This window comes from Nansenia antarctica, assembly GCF_963989245.1.
Source record: "Nansenia antarctica genome assembly, chromosome: 11".
Lineage (NCBI taxonomy): Eukaryota > Metazoa > Chordata > Actinopteri > Argentiniformes > Microstomatidae > Nansenia > Nansenia antarctica.
The window spans coordinates 14818639-14835405 of NC_137681.1; the positions used below are offsets into that span (position 1 = coordinate 14818639).

At 43.7% G+C, this 16767-nt stretch overlaps 2 protein-coding genes across 2 annotated transcripts in view; one reads left to right on the plus strand and one right to left on the minus strand.

Moving 5' to 3' along the window:
• Window positions 1-1215: 1215 nt before the first annotated feature.
• Window positions 1216-2256, minus strand: LOC308167846 (somatostatin receptor type 2; the record flags this gene model as incomplete). Its single annotated transcript, XM_080542324.1, has 1 exon — window positions 1216-2256. The coding sequence occupies one exon, from the start codon at window positions 2254-2256 to the stop codon at window positions 1216-1218; it is 1041 nt and encodes a 346-aa protein (XP_080398450.1).
• An 8347-nt stretch (window positions 2257-10603) lies between these two features.
• The window catches only part of slc39a11 (solute carrier family 39, member 11), an 89184-nt gene continuing 83020 nt past the window's right edge, over window positions 10604-16767 (plus strand). Inside the window, exons 1-3 of the mRNA XM_080541460.1 lie at window positions 10604-10654; window positions 11512-11629; window positions 11885-11923. Of these exons, the coding sequence (XP_080397586.1) occupies window positions 11522-11629; window positions 11885-11923 (147 nt within the window). The 5' untranslated portion in view covers window positions 10604-10654; window positions 11512-11521. The remainder of the gene's footprint in view (window positions 10655-11511; window positions 11630-11884; window positions 11924-16767) is intronic.

Consider the following 16767-nt stretch of genomic DNA (forward strand, 5'->3'; position numbering starts at 1 on the left):
ATGAAAAGAGCTATATTAGATAAATTAGGATGTTAATGACAGTGATGATGATGATGATGATAAATATGGTCATGATAATGATGATGCCACCAGGAAGTATGCTAAACATCTCTTTTTGTATTACATTGGTCAATTTTCTTGATAAAGCATTCAATGATTCCTTGTATTTGACACAACACTTTCTTTTAATTGATGTTCCATTCATATAGGCTATAGAATTCACTGTATTACATGGAAGTCAAAGTGATTTAATGTTTATCAAGACTCACCAAATCCTGTACTTAAGACTGAATAACTTAAGAAAATATTAAGCCACATACTGTACAATGAGCAGGCAAGTATTTTACTGTATGAATATGGACATATATACAGTACTTTTTTTATTATTGTCCTTTGTCCATTTGTCCAATTTATTTGTTGAAACAGTTCTGTAGGAATTCCCATAAAGAAATCAACTCAGACCTGACTTCCATGACAACGATGACATCACCTAAATGTCCACAGTTGATTTGAAAGTGCACGTATAGGGAGGACGTGAACAAGGCAAATCCATTATATAATCCCCCCGCCGGCCCCCCATGACTCAATCCTGCTGGAGGGATAGATGCAGAGCAAACTTGCCGTCATTAAGTCAACTGTTCCCTTTGTGGGTCTGCGGGGAGTGCTTTGTCTTGGCCAAGAGGCACAGAGCTGTTACCTTGTTTACATGCCACCTGTCATCACCTCTCTTTGTTGCATCATTTATGCTTCATTTCATTTGTTCTGGAAAATCTAATAACGGAGGTGCGATGAGCGGGCCAATGTTCCATGTTGTTATTGTAGTAATAACATTAGGGAACAAGACAAAGTGGAACTGAAATACAACATCTATTAACATCTTCAGTCTACTCTGTACAGCACGAGCTACAGCTGCAGAGTTGTATATAGAAACACTATAGAAAAGCTCTCGGCATTTGAATCTTCACAGATTTGAACCTTCTTTACTTTTTGTGCAATACATCAGCACAAGAGATGTACAAAAACATTTTCAAAATCTTGAAACATTTCAACACAGCAGGTCATGAGGATTCATGGACGTGTTGCTTCATGTTCTTGATATTATACTTCGAAGGGTGTGATGGATAGAACTGTGCACTCAGTAATCGAAAATACATCTGCGCTTCCGTATTGATTAGATAGGATGAATGCTGTGACCGGGGACGTTTGCTGGCCTCTTTATGCCACTACGCTCACGTCCCTCCCACTCGTGTCGTTAAGGTCATACCGCTCAGTGTCTACGTTGCAGTGCATGCTGGGAGATCTCTTGGCGGGGCAGAGGAGGGTACGGAAGTAGCGTCCAAAGGTTTCGGAGAGACAGGCGTAGAGTATGGGGTTGGCACAGCTCCAGGAGTAGGAGAGCAGCACCACAAACTCAAAGCCCCTGGCGAAGGGGAGCACCAGGTTAATCTGATACACTGAGCAGAAGTTGAAGGCATAAAACGGCAGCCAGCACACACCAAACACAAGCACCACGGCAACCACCATCTTAGTCACCTGCGTCTCCAGGTGACGGGTCTCCTGCCCTGGGGAGCTGGCCTGGTGACGGTGGGTCCTCAAGGTGACCACCAGGGCTGTATAAGAGACGATCATGATGGTGAAGGGCAGGGCGAAGCCCAGGGTGAAGGTGTAGGTGATGAAGTGCCACCAGGAGTACGAGATCACGTGAGGGTCCAGGGTGCACAGGGTCCAAGGCTCGTCCTGGACGGAAAAGTGAACAGCCATGGGGAGGACTAGGAGCAGGGAGAACAGCCACAGGAAAGCAGCGATGATCTTGGCCCGCCTCGGCGTGCGCCAGCGAGCGAAGTGTAGCGGGTTGACCAGCGCCATGTACCGGTCGATGCTCATCACGGTCAAACAGAAGACGCTGGTGAACTGGTTGATACCATCCAGGACCATGACTAGCTTGCAGGCCAGGTCTCCAAAGGCCCAGTGATTCTGGAAGTTCTGGATGGCGATAAAGGGAAGGCCTACCATGAAGAGTCCGTCAGCCAGGGCCAGGTTAAAGATGTACACGGTAGTGGCGGACGCCATCTTGTCCAGCTTTAAAATGGCCACGATGACCAGGGTGTTTCCGGCCAGCCCTACGATGCACACAGCCAGGTATAGGACTACCATGGTCACACTGAATATATCCAAGTCATCCTCGAAATAGATGTTGTTGTCTGTGTAACTACTGGTGGGGTCAGTGATCAACCCAGAATTATATGTGGTGTTCATTTTGGCTCAAAGTTTTTTTTTTTTTTTTTTTAAATCAATGAAGGATATGGAAAAAGCTGAAAATGTGTGAAAAAGCAGAAAACTGATAACATCAACGATTTAGAATCGATTAGAAACAATTTAGTGTCCCTCCACCACTAAATTCCACATCCCAAAAACACCCTCAAAAAACAAGGTCCAATTAGTGGGTCGCATGCTGCTGTCCAAACAAACTTTCTCTTTTTCCTTTAAAACTCGTCAGCTTGTGTCTGTCATGCTCTGTGGCAACCAACTCTCCACTCTGATGGAGCCCCTCAGTGCAGTGTTGCCGGACGCCTGATCCTCTCACTCGAAGAGTCCTTTTATATCTCCCCCTGCAGTGTTGAGAGTGGGTGCGCGGACGCGCTCCCTGTCAGTCAGCCTCCCTCCTGCTCTTCTGTCTGATAAGCACTCTTGGCTTTCCCAGCTCCGCTGTTATGCCGTTTCCAAGGTGCAGCCGGCCCCATCTGTTGCAATACTTTTGTTTTCATAACTAAACATTCTCCACAAAGTGCTCACTAGCTTCTTTTTTTTTTTTTTTTACTCCCTCCCTTCCTCCCCCCCAGACCATCCTTCTCCCTCACCCACCCACACACCCCTCTGCTCTCCTCTACTCCCCTCACAGTTCAGTGGGGGGTCACTCTGAGCTGAACTACCCCCCACCTCCAGACACACCACCACCACCACCACGACCGGACCACCACCACCTCCTCACTAGGGCCACCCACCTTCCAGATTGGCTCCAACGGATGAGCTTGTGGACAGGAATGGAGACCATGTCTGTTTTCGGGGTTTGTTTTTTCGTAGTTGTTTTTACTCTTTGACTTTCTGATTGGCTTTGCTTTGTTCTGTGGCAGGTCATTCATCAACAAGAAAGAGACAGAGAGAGAGAGAGAGAGAGAGAGAGAGAGAGAGAGAGAGAGAGAGAGAGAGAGAGAGAGAGAGAGAGAGAGATGGTGGGGGGACTGGCCCATTGTGGGGGGTTGCCGGCAAATAAAAGGCTGTGTGAGTGATTACCGTGGTCCTGTTCCCCCTCAGACACGCATAGCTGGAATACCTCAGCCCACCCCCAGGACCCAGGAGCTGCCTGGCACTGAACAAACACCTCCTACACGTTCAACACATCCAGGTGTCATGAGATTCAGACAAGACACGACCATGGTCATCGAACTGACCCCATTGATGATCCATAATTTGGTCCTATGAGGACCTCAAAATCCTCTCAAAAAACATACAAGCTTTCTTCAAACACGCATGTTCTTTTGCTCACACCCAACTCTCTAGTCTTAGTGCTAGTGTTTTATAGGCTTGTTTAAACTGAAAAATGCCTTTGTAGTCTCTGTACCTGACTAGGTTGCTACTTAAGTTTCCCCAGAGGAGCAGTGCGTCGGAGAATGGTACTGCTTTTCCTCTCATAAAAACCCCACACTAGAGGCACTTTATCTCAGTGCTAAATTGTGGCTTTTCAAACTGCCTTAGATTTTATGGACAGCTTTTCCGAAAGGGGACATTCTGTTCAGGGTTGTTCCACCCATGTGTGAGAGGTGTCTTTGGGAAAGTGCAGAAGCCTTACCGATCAAAACAAGGACTGGTACATGATCACACACTGAGCACCAAACTCCCAGACTACCCCAGCATTTCTAAATGAAAATAACTGGGTGTCAAAGTCAAACAATCGAACTGTCTCTCATATAGCAGTAAGCTGCTGAAAGTTGATGTACTTTATTTAACCAAAAGGTACAGAAAAGGTACAAAAAGGCTTCAGTGGGCATCCAATTGCACCCTTACTGCAAATAATGAGTAATAACATTGTATATGACTGATGAACAGTTAAACTGTTAAGGTTCAGGATCTTTAAGAGTTGTGAGGAATTACTGAAGAGGTGTTAATGAGATCAGATAACTATACTGGCCAAAAAATCTGGAATTTCCACTGCGTGAAAGGAACATTCCGGAGTGCCCTTTCCTTAACCCTCCTCCCCTCTTTGTCAAAACACAGCATGGACCACTCAAGAGCTGTGGAGCACTAAAGGCGGAAAATGCACAATGAAAATGCTTTTAGGTTGTTGACTGCATCCTCTTTCTTGTAGGCCTGTTTTCAGAAGATCTTCAGAGAATGGGATTTCTTTTTCTTTTTTGGGCATAGCGGCAGAGTAACACAACAGCTCTACCCTATTTTCATTTTAACCCTTGTGTGGTGTTCGGGTCAACCGGACCCGTTTTACATTTTTACTTGGTGAGAAATGGTACAAGAATACATTTGATCAATATGAAACTCCATGGCCTTGGCTTATTTTCTATGAAAAACATGTAAAAGTTTTTTTTTTTTTTTTTTACACATCCTACAATACCCCAACACATTTATGTCCTTCATAAGATGATACCTAGATAAGTATGATTTATGACACCCAGGTCTTTATTATAGTGGATTTTGCATTTTCAAAGTTAGGGGCATCATGTGCGTAAAAACGCTTCTACTCATCATGCTGTCGTTCGGCCCCACCTATTCCCAGGGGTCTGACACTTTGTGGGTTGTTACTAAGCATCCTCTGCTCCAGCCTCTCCAAAGGGCAGCCCCCTAGATCCAGAACAAAAGATATGCACTTTGAATGTGTACACAGTACCTATTGTGCATTATTGGGTACAGTACCTGTTTGTGCCCACAGGAGGCGCCCTTTAATATTATGGGCTATTTTGGGGCTCCTGAGTATATCCCCTTGTATGGGTCACCCTTGGGACTAGGAGCACCGTGTCAAGACAAGTGCTTTTAAAACCCCAATGATGTCCTGGGTCAACTGGACCTGAACAGTACGAAAGGGTCCAAAAAGTGAACATCACACAAGGGTTAAAGGGCTTTTTGGCATGGGAAATGTACGACTAGAATAAATAAATAATTAAACAGAGCTGGGTATATTAAACTGAGCTGTGTATACAGTATGTATAGCTTACAGGTAGATAAAGATAACTTAAATTAGGAACAGAAAATTGTGGACATTGCAGTTTAAAAATATAGATAGATAGACTTTATTTGTCATTGCTACAGTACAGGTACCAAACAACGAAATTTAGGAGGGGAGGCTCCCCTGGTGTTTAGGAGAGGAAAAAGAAACACATTTTGGAAAAAGCATAGATGCATAAAATCACAAGAAGGTAAGGAGCTGGTTTACATCAATAGAGGCTATGTACACAATCCACTGTACTATACTGCACAGATAGTCAACTAGGGTTGTCATATTTCACAAGAAAGTATTTTTTCACATTATTTTAAAGTGTCACAGTTTGCAGGCTTGAAAATGTACATGTTTGTGCCTCAGCACTAGCTGCCATTACAATCCATCCGGACTGTCCTGGGCCCAGAACTTAGGCCTTTTCTGTGTTCAGGGCCTTGACGGCCCTGTGGTAGAAGCTGTCCTTCAGTCTGTTTGTCTTAGCGGCCGGGGTCCTGTACCTCCTGTTCGAGGGCAGCTTGACAAAGTGTTTGTGCCCAGGGTGGGTCGGGTCCTTGGAGATCTTGGAGGCCCTCCTGAGACAGCGTGTTTTGTACAGCTCCTCCAGAGAGGGGAGGGGGGCGCCGGTGATCCTCTGTGCTGTTCTCACGACTCTCTGTAGATCGCTTCTCTCCGCTGCCGTGCAGCTGTGGTACCAGTTGGAGATGCCGAAGGTGAGGATACTCTCCACTGCGCCGTGGTAGAAGGCCACCAGCATCTCCTTCTTGCTGTGTTGTTTCTTGAGGCATCTCAGGGTGTATAGCCGCTGTTGTGCCCTCTTGATGGTGCCTTTAGTGTTGTCCTTCCAGGCCAGGTCATCCCGCATGTTGTGTCCCAGGAATCGGAGGTTTGAGACTATCTCCACGCTCTCTCCGTCGATGAGCAGGGGCAGGATCTCGGACTTTTTCCTCCTGAAGTCTACGATGAATTCCTGGGTCTTTGACTTGTTTAGCAGCAGGTTGTTAACCTTGCACAGCTTGCTCAATTGCTCTACCTCATCCCTGTACGCCGCCTCGTCCCCCCCCGAGATACATCCCACCACGGTGGTGTCGTCTGCAAACTTTACGATGTAGTTGCTGGGGTGGATGGGGGTGAAGTCGTGGGTGTAGAGGTTGTAGATTACTACATTTAAATGATAACTATGAAAACATTATGTACAGAGATCCATCCGCATGGTGCAAATAGTGCAGATACTTATTTACAGTTTTTACGGTGGTTGTGTTCCATTGGATGTCCTTTTACTGTCACAACTACTGTCTCAAATCTTGCTGCTGTGTTTGCACATTGTTGTACTTCACCCAGCAGATATGGCAGTTTTTTGTCATTAGGAAATCAAAAAGTGTAATCTTAAATCTATTGGGGTGTTTGTAATCTGTGGGAAGTATCTCTGATGTCTTTGTACAGTTGGCAGATAGTTAAAAAGTGCAGCTCTGTTTCCATCTCATTTTGTGTGCATGCTTCTTCTTCTTCTTCTGTCATTATGTCCAGAGTAATTGGGGAGTCTAGCTGGTTCTGGCAGTCTTTTATGGTTGACTCTAAACTTCGTAGTTTATCTTGTATGTGTTTTTGCTGTTTGTTTTTCTCTATTGGACCAAAGCTATTGGATACGTGGTTTACCCATATAGAGATCCTCAAGTTTTTGTTTGTTTAGACTAGAGTGTTCCATTTTTCCCAGAATGTGTTTAATTTGATGGATTCCTCAATAGCCTGTAACTGTTTTCTAACATGTTGTTCCTTTTTTTCTTTACTGTATTTTTATACTGTCTTAATGTTTCACCATAGTGAAGATTTGTGCTCTAATTGACTGGGTCTCAGTGTTTTTGGTTTGACAGGTTCCTTAATTCCTTTCTGAGGTTTTCACATTCATTGTTGTTGTTTTTTGGGGCTTTTCTATTTGAGGCCTTTAGATTTGGAGGCTGAGAGGTCTACTGCCTTGTTTACACCTTCACTGTTGCATTGAAACTGATCTAGTAGTGATTGGACTTGTTGTTGATTACGTAATAGCGTTTTGGTATGTTTCTACACTACCTTTCTTCCATTTGTAGCATTTTTTAATAGTGTGTAGTTCGGTTGGTTTTACTACTTCATGGTTGGGTGTTGATCTGTTCAGGTAGACAGTTTTTTTTCCTACTGTACTGTTACCCAGAGATGAGCTGTAGGTGTACCTACCATAGGAGTCTCCTCGAAGCCTACCGTTGACTATGTACAGTCCCAGTGAACGACAGAGCTGTAGCAGTTGTGACCCATGTTTGTTTGTTGCTTTGTCATATTTGTGTCTTGACCCTTGCTTTGTCTTGACCCACCCTGCCTGAAAACCTCAACTATCATCCCAGTCCCGAAGAAAAGCACGGTGAGCTGCCTAAACGACTACCGCCCGGTGGCACTCACACCAATCATCATGAAGTGCTTCGAGAAACTAGTCCGGGCCCACATAGTCACACGCCTCCCGCCCAACCTGGATCCATACCAGTTCGCCTACAGAGCCCACAGGTCCACAGAGGACGCCATCGCGACGACTCTCCACTCCACTCTATCCCACCTGGAGAGGGGAACAGCTACGCGAGACTGCTCTTTGTGGACTTCAGCTCTGCCTTCAACACCATCCTTCCAGACAGGCTAGTGACCAAACTACTAGACCTGGGACTATCACACTCTATCTGTGCATGGATCAAGGACTTCCTGTCTGACCGCCCCCAGAGGGTGCGGGTGGGCTCCCACACCTCCACAGCCCTCAGACTGCTAAGCCCCATCCTCTACAACCTCTACACCTACGACTTCACCCCCGTCCACCCCAGCAACTCCATCGTAAAGTTTGCAGACGACACCACCGTGGTGGGCTGCATCTCGGGGGGGGACGAGGCGGCGTACAGGGATGAGGTGGAGCAGCTGAGCAAGCTGTGCAAGGTTAACAACCTGCTGCTGAACCAGTCAAAGACCCAGGAAATCATCCTGGACTTCAGGAGGAAAAAATCTGAGGTCCAGCCCCTGCTCGTCGATGGAGGGAGCGTGGAGAGAGTCTCAACCCTCCGATTCCTGGGGGTGCACATACAGGATGACCTGTCCTGGAAGAACAACACAGCAGCCATCATCAAGAAGGCACAACAGCGGCTCTACTTCCTGAGAGTCCTCAGGAAAAACCACATCAGACAGGAGCTGCTTGTGACCTTCTACCGCTGCACAGTGGAGAGCATCCTCACCTACTGCATCTGCGTGTGGTTCTCCAGCTGCACAGCCGCAGAGAGGAATGCGCTACAGAGAGTCGTGAGATCGGCCCAGAAGATCACCGGCGCCCCCCTCCCCTCTCTGGAAGAGCTGTACAACACACGCTGCCTCAGGAAGGCCTCCAAGATCTCCAGAGACCCATCCCACCCTGGGAACGAACACTTTGTTCGGCTGCCCTCGGACAGGCGGTTCAGGACCATGTTCGCAAGGACAAATAGACTGAAGCTCAGCTTCTACCCCAGGGCCATTCAGGCCCTGAACACAGCAAAGACCTAGGTTCTAGGCCCTGGACAATCTAGACAATTTGATGGCAGCTACTAGATTGTAATCAAGTGCAATACTGAAACACAACTGTGAACATTTCAAACCTGCAAACTGCGACACTTTAAATGAATGTGCAATAACACTATGTGCAATATGACAACCCTCGGGTACATAAGGTTCAGAGATAGGAAATGTTAGAATAGGTATAGCATAGCATAGAGTACAGCACAGTGTTTTATTTGTATAGTATAGTATAGTGGATAGTGTACATAGCCTTTATTTATGTAAACCAGCTCTTTTCCCTTCTTGTTTTTAGTTTTTTTCCTAGCACCAGGGGAGCCCCTCCTCCCAAATTTCGTTGTATGGTACCTGTACTATATCAATGACAATAAAGACCATTCATTCATTCATGTCTGGGGGGGACATATTGGGGAAGAGATGTTTCCACCTCCTGGTAGGTGTTTGTCACCCTGTGTGCTGAGAGTGTCAGGTTCTTGTCCTGTCCTGGCATTGAGGTCTCCACAGACTACAATGTGACCAAGCCCTGGAAATGGTTAATTGCCCCCTCTAGGATGGAGAACATGTCGTCCTTATGGGGATTCGATTTGGGATTCGGGATACGTAAAAAGCTCCTCTTTTGATTAGCTTAATGGAGTAAGTTAGTTCTGATTTGTACCATATTAACATACCTCCCGGGTCTCTTCCCTGTTTGATCCCTGTTAGCTTGGTGGATGATACTACAAGCTCTCTGTAGTTGGCGGGGCAGTCAGTGGTACCATCTCCTCTGTACCATGTCTCCTGTAGGACACATGTCTGTGTTTGCAATTGCTTTGGTGAACTCCAGGTTTCTGCTCTTAATACCAAAGGCAATCGACCTCAGACCTTGTATATTCCAGGATGAAATAGTGAACGATTTCTTTCTTTATGGTGTTATTATCTCAGTGGTTTTAGACCTAGACCAATAGGTCTATTATGTCATGCTTGGACCTATGCTCAGGTCATAGGGTGGGGCTCTCCCCCATCCTGTCAGGTGTAGGGTCGGAGCTTTCTCTGTTCACAACCTGCGAGTATGTGTGGTATGGGGTTGGCAGGAGGGGGGTGGGCCTGACCTGGGGTGCAGTAGGGTGCACCTTCTCTGTTAAATAGACCGTGCTATAGGAATCTAATACAGAAGTTGACTGACAGAAGTGATATTTGGTTGTTGGACTTTGTATAGTGGCTTTTTTAGTGGTTTTCTCCCACGCATTCTAGAGAAGAGAATGCTGGGAGGTGTTCACAGTTTCCTTTTCCACTGACACACACACACACGCACACGCACGCACACACACACACACACACACACGCGCGCGCGCACCCACACGCACGCACGCACCCACACACACACACACACACACACACACACACACACACACACACACACACACCCCCACACCCACCCACCCACACCCACACCCACACCCACACCCACACACACACACACACACACACACACACACACACACACACACACACACACACCCACCCACACACACCCACACCCACACCCACACACACACACACACACACACACACACACACACACACACACACACACACACACACACACACACACACACACACACACACACACACACACACACACACACACACACATACACAAACAATATATATATATTTGTGCAAACCATCCAACTTGTAACATGACATTCAAGAAAGACAACATCTTTCTATCTAACATGATAGGCGGGAGTAAGGGTTTATTTTGATATCCCTCCCCTAATGCCGGTGTTAGTCCTGTTAACCAATAGCATCTCGTAATGGGCGGTACTAAGTCAGCCAGTCAAAGACACGTGTACAGGGAAGTAGGAAGTAAATACATTGGATTCACGGTGCCAAGCAAGAGCAACAGTAAGTTATTTAACTATTATTCCCATGAATTAAAACGAATGCGAAATGAAAACGAAACTAAATATCATTCGATATGTTTTTTCGAGAGGGTAAATGGTGAACAACCTCGTGCTTCATTGCAGAAAACCCCCAAAAAGTTGGCAACTGTCATCTGAAGTTGCTTCTCTAATTATGTCGATAGCGACACATACAGCTGTTCGATAGCTGCCATGTCAACAATACCTCTGTGACAGCTTTGATAACGTTAGCTAGCATGTTGTGGAAACCTCACCATAATATAGCCTATAAAGGTGAGGTCTATAGCTAGCACGCAATAGCACACATAGCTGGCTAGCTACATTGGTTTGCCCACAAAAGGACAAGTTCATAGCTATTATAATAACTACATTCGTAATTATTGATATGTCTGACTCAACAACTAGCCCTCAGTTACTGTATGTCAGCAGTGTCACCCTGACATGGCTGTAAGTACACACTGCAGAACAAGGACGTGGCAATGAATGATGATGTTAATCATGTTACACATGTCACTATTATTGCCTACTGTGTTTTGATTTTTATTATATTTTTATTTGACTTCACTTGAGACTTTCACTGTCAAGCAAATATGAAAAATGTAGCCTATTTAGCTTTTGGGTTGGGCAGGTGTTTGCAAAAGGTTACTTTACCTGTTGCTTTAACCCACCTCCTGGTTAAACAGGATTCGGCACACACCCTGGAGCAGTCCCATTACAGTCCTCGCCTTACCAAGTGACCTGAGTTCAAAACCACATGAACATTGGAAACAGTGGAAGAACACCCTTTAAGTGTCCTGACTTCTCTCTCCTTACACTCTGTGTCTGTGTCGTTGTACCCAGAGTTGGCACCATGCTTCCAGGCTACAGTCCTGTCACCCAGGCCCTGCTGGGGACTCTGTTCACCTGGGGCCTGACCGCCGCTGGGGCAGCCCTGGTCTTCATCTTCAACAGCAGACAGGTACGGGACAGGCATAGGGTTTCTGTGTCTTTTTTGTGGTGGTGTTATAATGTAATTACTAGTATGGACACACACACAAGTATTGATGGTTCAGTTATATTTTGGAGGAGCAGAGCATTCTTCAATTCTTACGACTTGCAGTTAGGTCCATCTATATTTGGACACAGACAGAATTACGGACCTAACTGTATGAATTAAACACCACACTGACTGTGATGTCCTTGTTTTGATCCCACCCCCCTCCCCCCACTGTAGAAGCGGATTTTGGATGGAAGTTTGGGCTTTGCTGCTGGGGTAAGAAAATGTCTTTGAACCTCACCATGACACACACACACAACCATAGACACACAACAGGGCAACACTGATTAGGCTAATTGTAGTAGTAAAGACTACTCATTGTAGTAGTAGTCTCTCTGGACAGACTCCACACTTGTGATAGCAACCTAGTGTAACCACTCTGTACTTATGACTCTTTGGAGGTGAGATTCCAGAAATAAATATTGTAACACCACAATATGAGTTGTATATTTATTAATTGCTAGCAACACAGCAGTGACGTGCAGTGAAGTCAATGGTTGGGGAGGCAGATTTACACACATACCAACAGCAATTTAACCATAGCCTTTCTATTTCCTTTATGGTTATCACCAAGACCACTTAGATCAAGTTCATACTTGTCTTCAATTTTCAGAAGCTAATCTTTAGTGCAATGATCCAAAACCTCCTCACATGGAGTAGCAACAAGATCCTCTATCCCTGCCATAATACCGTGACTATCGGTAAAACTCAGAGTCAGGAATACAGTCATGGGAAAAAATAATGGCACCCCTGCACTTCGGTCAGATAATGCACCACTTCTCCCAGAACATTGTTGTGATTACAAATGCTTTGGTATTGACATGTTTATTATTATTTTGTTTGTATTGGGACAACACAAAAAAGCCAAATCTGATATCATTCCACACACAACTCCAAAAACGGATTGGCACCTTTTCAAAACTCTAAGAAATAATTGTATTTCATGCCTGTAATGCTCCTTTAATTTGTATTTTCACTCACCTGTGACAAGATACAGTTGCTGGCAATATAGACATCACACTTGCAACCAGTTAAAATGCAGCGAATCGGCCATGTTCGTAAGGCGTTTCTGCTTCTCACCTCGCACCTGCACACTGTCCTGTCTGTTTGTGCAAGACATTTTCTGGCTCTTGTCTCCCCAACCCCAAGACAGTTAAATTCAGTAATACAGTAACACACAGTAATTATCCATCTTATAGTCATATCTATGTTTAGGACAGCTATAAAACATTATGAGCTTTCAAAATAGCCATTTATCAATATATAAGCAGTGTAAACCATCAAAGAGCAATCAAAACATGCTGGCAATATTCCTCTAAATAGTTATATCAATGTCTTTTCTATAGCACACTTCAGAGACTGTCAAACATAGTCTGTGCAATAACAATGATGCAGCCATAAGTGGGTGGGCCATCGGTCCATACCTACGTATCTTTTACACACACAGGATCCCTATGCTGGATCAACTTGATTCTCTCATTCTTCAAACAAAAAGTCTGGTCAGAAATCTTGGTGTAATTCTAGACTCCGATCTAAACTTCAACAGCCACATAAATCTAACTAAATCAGCCTACTATCACCTGAAAAATATAACAAGAATGAGAGGTTTCATGTCCAAACAAGACCTCATCCATGCATTTGTTTCTAGTAGACTTGTTTATTGTAATGGCTAACAGGCCTATCTAAAGGGAGGGTTCGTAAGCTGCAGCTCATCCAAAATGCCGCTGCTAGGGTCCAATCCTGAGATCCCTACACTGGCTACCAGTCTCTCAGAGAATTTAATTCAAAGTACTCTTAATTACATACAAATCACAAAATGTGAATATCAGATATATCCCACCATATATTCCCGCAAGACCCCTAAGGTCAGCTGAAACTGATCAACTAATCATTCCAAGAGTGAAAACAAAACACGGTGCAGCAGCTTTCAGTCACGCTGCTGCATGCTCCTGTAACAAACTCCCTGAAGAAATCAAACAGGCCCAAACCCTAAAAATATTTAAATCTAAGCTAAAAACCTTCATGTTTTGCAGCAGTTATGATTAAACACAAACACTTCTATCAATGTCTTTTATCCATAAACTATTGTCTTATTGAATGTTTTATCTATTTACTTCTTATATTTGCTTTTGTTCATTGTCATTTTTATTTTCTTACTATGCTCCTCTTGCTGTATTTTTAATAATGTATGTAAAGCACTTTGAGTTGCCCCTGTTGTATGAAATGTGCTATACAAATACACTTTCCTTGCCTTGCCTTGCCATGGAAACAGGGGGACGTGGTTATGTGAAACTGTTTTGAGTTGGCAGGCGGAGTTCTCAGCTGTTGCCCAAATAGTTTTGTTTTTTAAAGATCTTAGAACAAGAGTTGAGGTGAGACTGTCAAAGTTATGTGGGTGGCACCCTCATAAGAAGAAGTCTAGGCCTAACTTTCTTGGATGGTTTGATATACATTTTTATAGAAACCTTACTTTAGGACACACTGTAAGTTTTTATTCAGAGAGCATTTGATAAGTTTAGTTTATTAGTTTATTATATCGAGGACAATCCAAATACATGAACCATATAAAATACAGTAAAAAAGGCAGCTTTAGCCTAGTCGGCTAATTTTCAGCTGAAGTCCCCGGCCAGTTGCAACATGGCATCCTGAAAAGTAACGTCATTAGTTAAAATAAAACATTTAAATATTCTAAGAACACGTGGCTGAGACAAGGTACCCCAACATCACACTTGACAAAAAACACACGTAAGCAAGCTGAGGGGGTTGAAGGGGCTACAACAAACACCACATATGGGGGCAGCGACATTTCAAGCACATAGAAGCCACAGGACAATTACAGGCCACACAACATTAAGCACTTACAAACAGCAATACATTAAACAAAACAAAACATACAAAAAAAGGCATTATGGGGAGGCAGCACAGAGAGGGATTAATGAGGACAAGTATAGTTCTGTGTCAGCCAGGCTTTCATGTGTGTTGTGAAGGTGGAGTAAGTATGTTTATAAAACGGATGGGTGAAATCAAGCAATCTGATTGGTTCATAGCCGTGGTATATTGAGCGTATACCACAGCTACGATTAGTAGAGCCTCATCACAGTTCGAAATGAATACGCCTGTTTCACGGTCAACATTCCAAATATAACAGACTTTTAATTCAATCGCAAGGACATTTTATCAACTTAAAAATAAATAAAAATAAAAATCCTACCCAAAGTAACCATGTAGATTCCCAATATGTGGTCTGTTTATCAAAATAAAGCCTGTTTGAAAATGTGTCGAGACGTTTTCGGAGTGCCCTGCCTGCGTCCACTACAGCCGCGCGTTGACAGTTTTTTTAGTGGGTGTACAATCAACGGAGACATCCAAATTAATGTAAATAAATAGATGCAAATAATGAAATTGTGTAAATAAATGCTAAATTCCTATGAAATCTACAATGCTAGTAGCCTAGGTTAATGAAAAAGAATGTTAGTGTTGTTGCTTAGCGACCAACTGCAATAAGAGGAACTATTTTATTTGAGGGGAACTATTTAAGATGATTAATTACGAATAAAAACTACTTGAATTTGAGTGTGCTTTTCTAATTCATATTGACAGTGTTGGTAACCGTTTTATAAAAGCAATAGCTCACTTCAGGCCAGTGGTATATGCTTATTATATCACAGCTAAGGGGGTTGCCGTCCCTCCGCTTCGCGTCGGGCCGAACAACGCCCCTTAGCTGTGATATAATAAGCATATACCACGGCCTGTCGTGAGCTATTGCTTAAATGTCTTTGAGTTGGTTGGGTAGTGAGTTCCAGTTTTCTATTGCTATCACTGAGAAGGATTGCTTACTGAAGGTGCTTTTCCTGAATGGAACTATAAGGTCGCCACGAGAGGTGCTTCTGGTGGGCCGTAAGCTGTGGTCTCACGCTGGTTTATGAAAGAGTTAGTTAGTGACACATTACTCTCTACAAATGGACAGACCCAACTTTAAAGGTGCTCATGGGGAGATCGGAAATAAGATCAAACTTTTCAGTTTTATTTATGTCTGTATCGTGCCTCATGAAAAATGTATGCACTTTTAGATTAAAAAGAAAAAAAGAGATACGATGAACCGCTGTGTGCTGGATCTTCTACAAAGTTGGTCATTTTACATTCATTTTGAGCTACTATATGTTATAGCAATCACATTTTTCACAGAGCATAATGAAACGGTATTTAAAAGTGAATTGAATAATATATCAAAGTGGGGGCAATTTCCTGTTGAGTCTCACCTTTGTTTTATGGCACTCAGAATTATTCAAAACCCAATTCCATTTTTTAAAATGAGATCATTATTCATAACTACAATATTTGCAGGTGAATAATTATTTTGCCTGTAGTCTCTGTCTACTAAAGTATGAGAAAGAGGTCAGTTTAAGCCAGCCTTGTGTACCTTAATTGAGTATCAAAATTTACATTTCGATTTACATTTTTGGCATTTAGCAGACACCTATTATCCAAAGCAACTTACAACAAATGCATTTGACTAAGTAAGTGAATTATCTATCCATCAGGAACAAGTAATCTATGCTCGGGCCAGGCAGTCATAATGCTAGAAGGAGCCTATGAATCCCACTTTCACACATTTCAAATATACAACTGTAAAGAAAAACGGCTTGCTTGCAAAAATCTGTGTTTTTCTTTACAGTTTCATATCCCTTCTCTACTCTGTTTGCACCTGCATATCAAGTGTGCAGATATGTTCTTTGTTCATAAATATACTGTGTTAAAAAGAAGGCACAATGTTAGGTATAATTTAACTCGACCGTGAGCAGTGTCACTCTTGGAGTGCAAGTAATGTTATGGTTGGCCTGTGGTGACTTGTTTTAACCAGTTGTTGTGTGACTTTATTTAACCAGATAAAATCAGTTGAGAACAAATTCTCATTTTCAATGATGATCTGGCCAAGAGGCCCCGGCAAGAATAATGATATCAAGGGGCAAATTCCAAAGCCATCGTCCAGCCCTGCTGAGCTGTGACTGTGAGTGGAGGATTTGATTCTAATTGCTACCTTCAACCCTCATTTGCCCTTT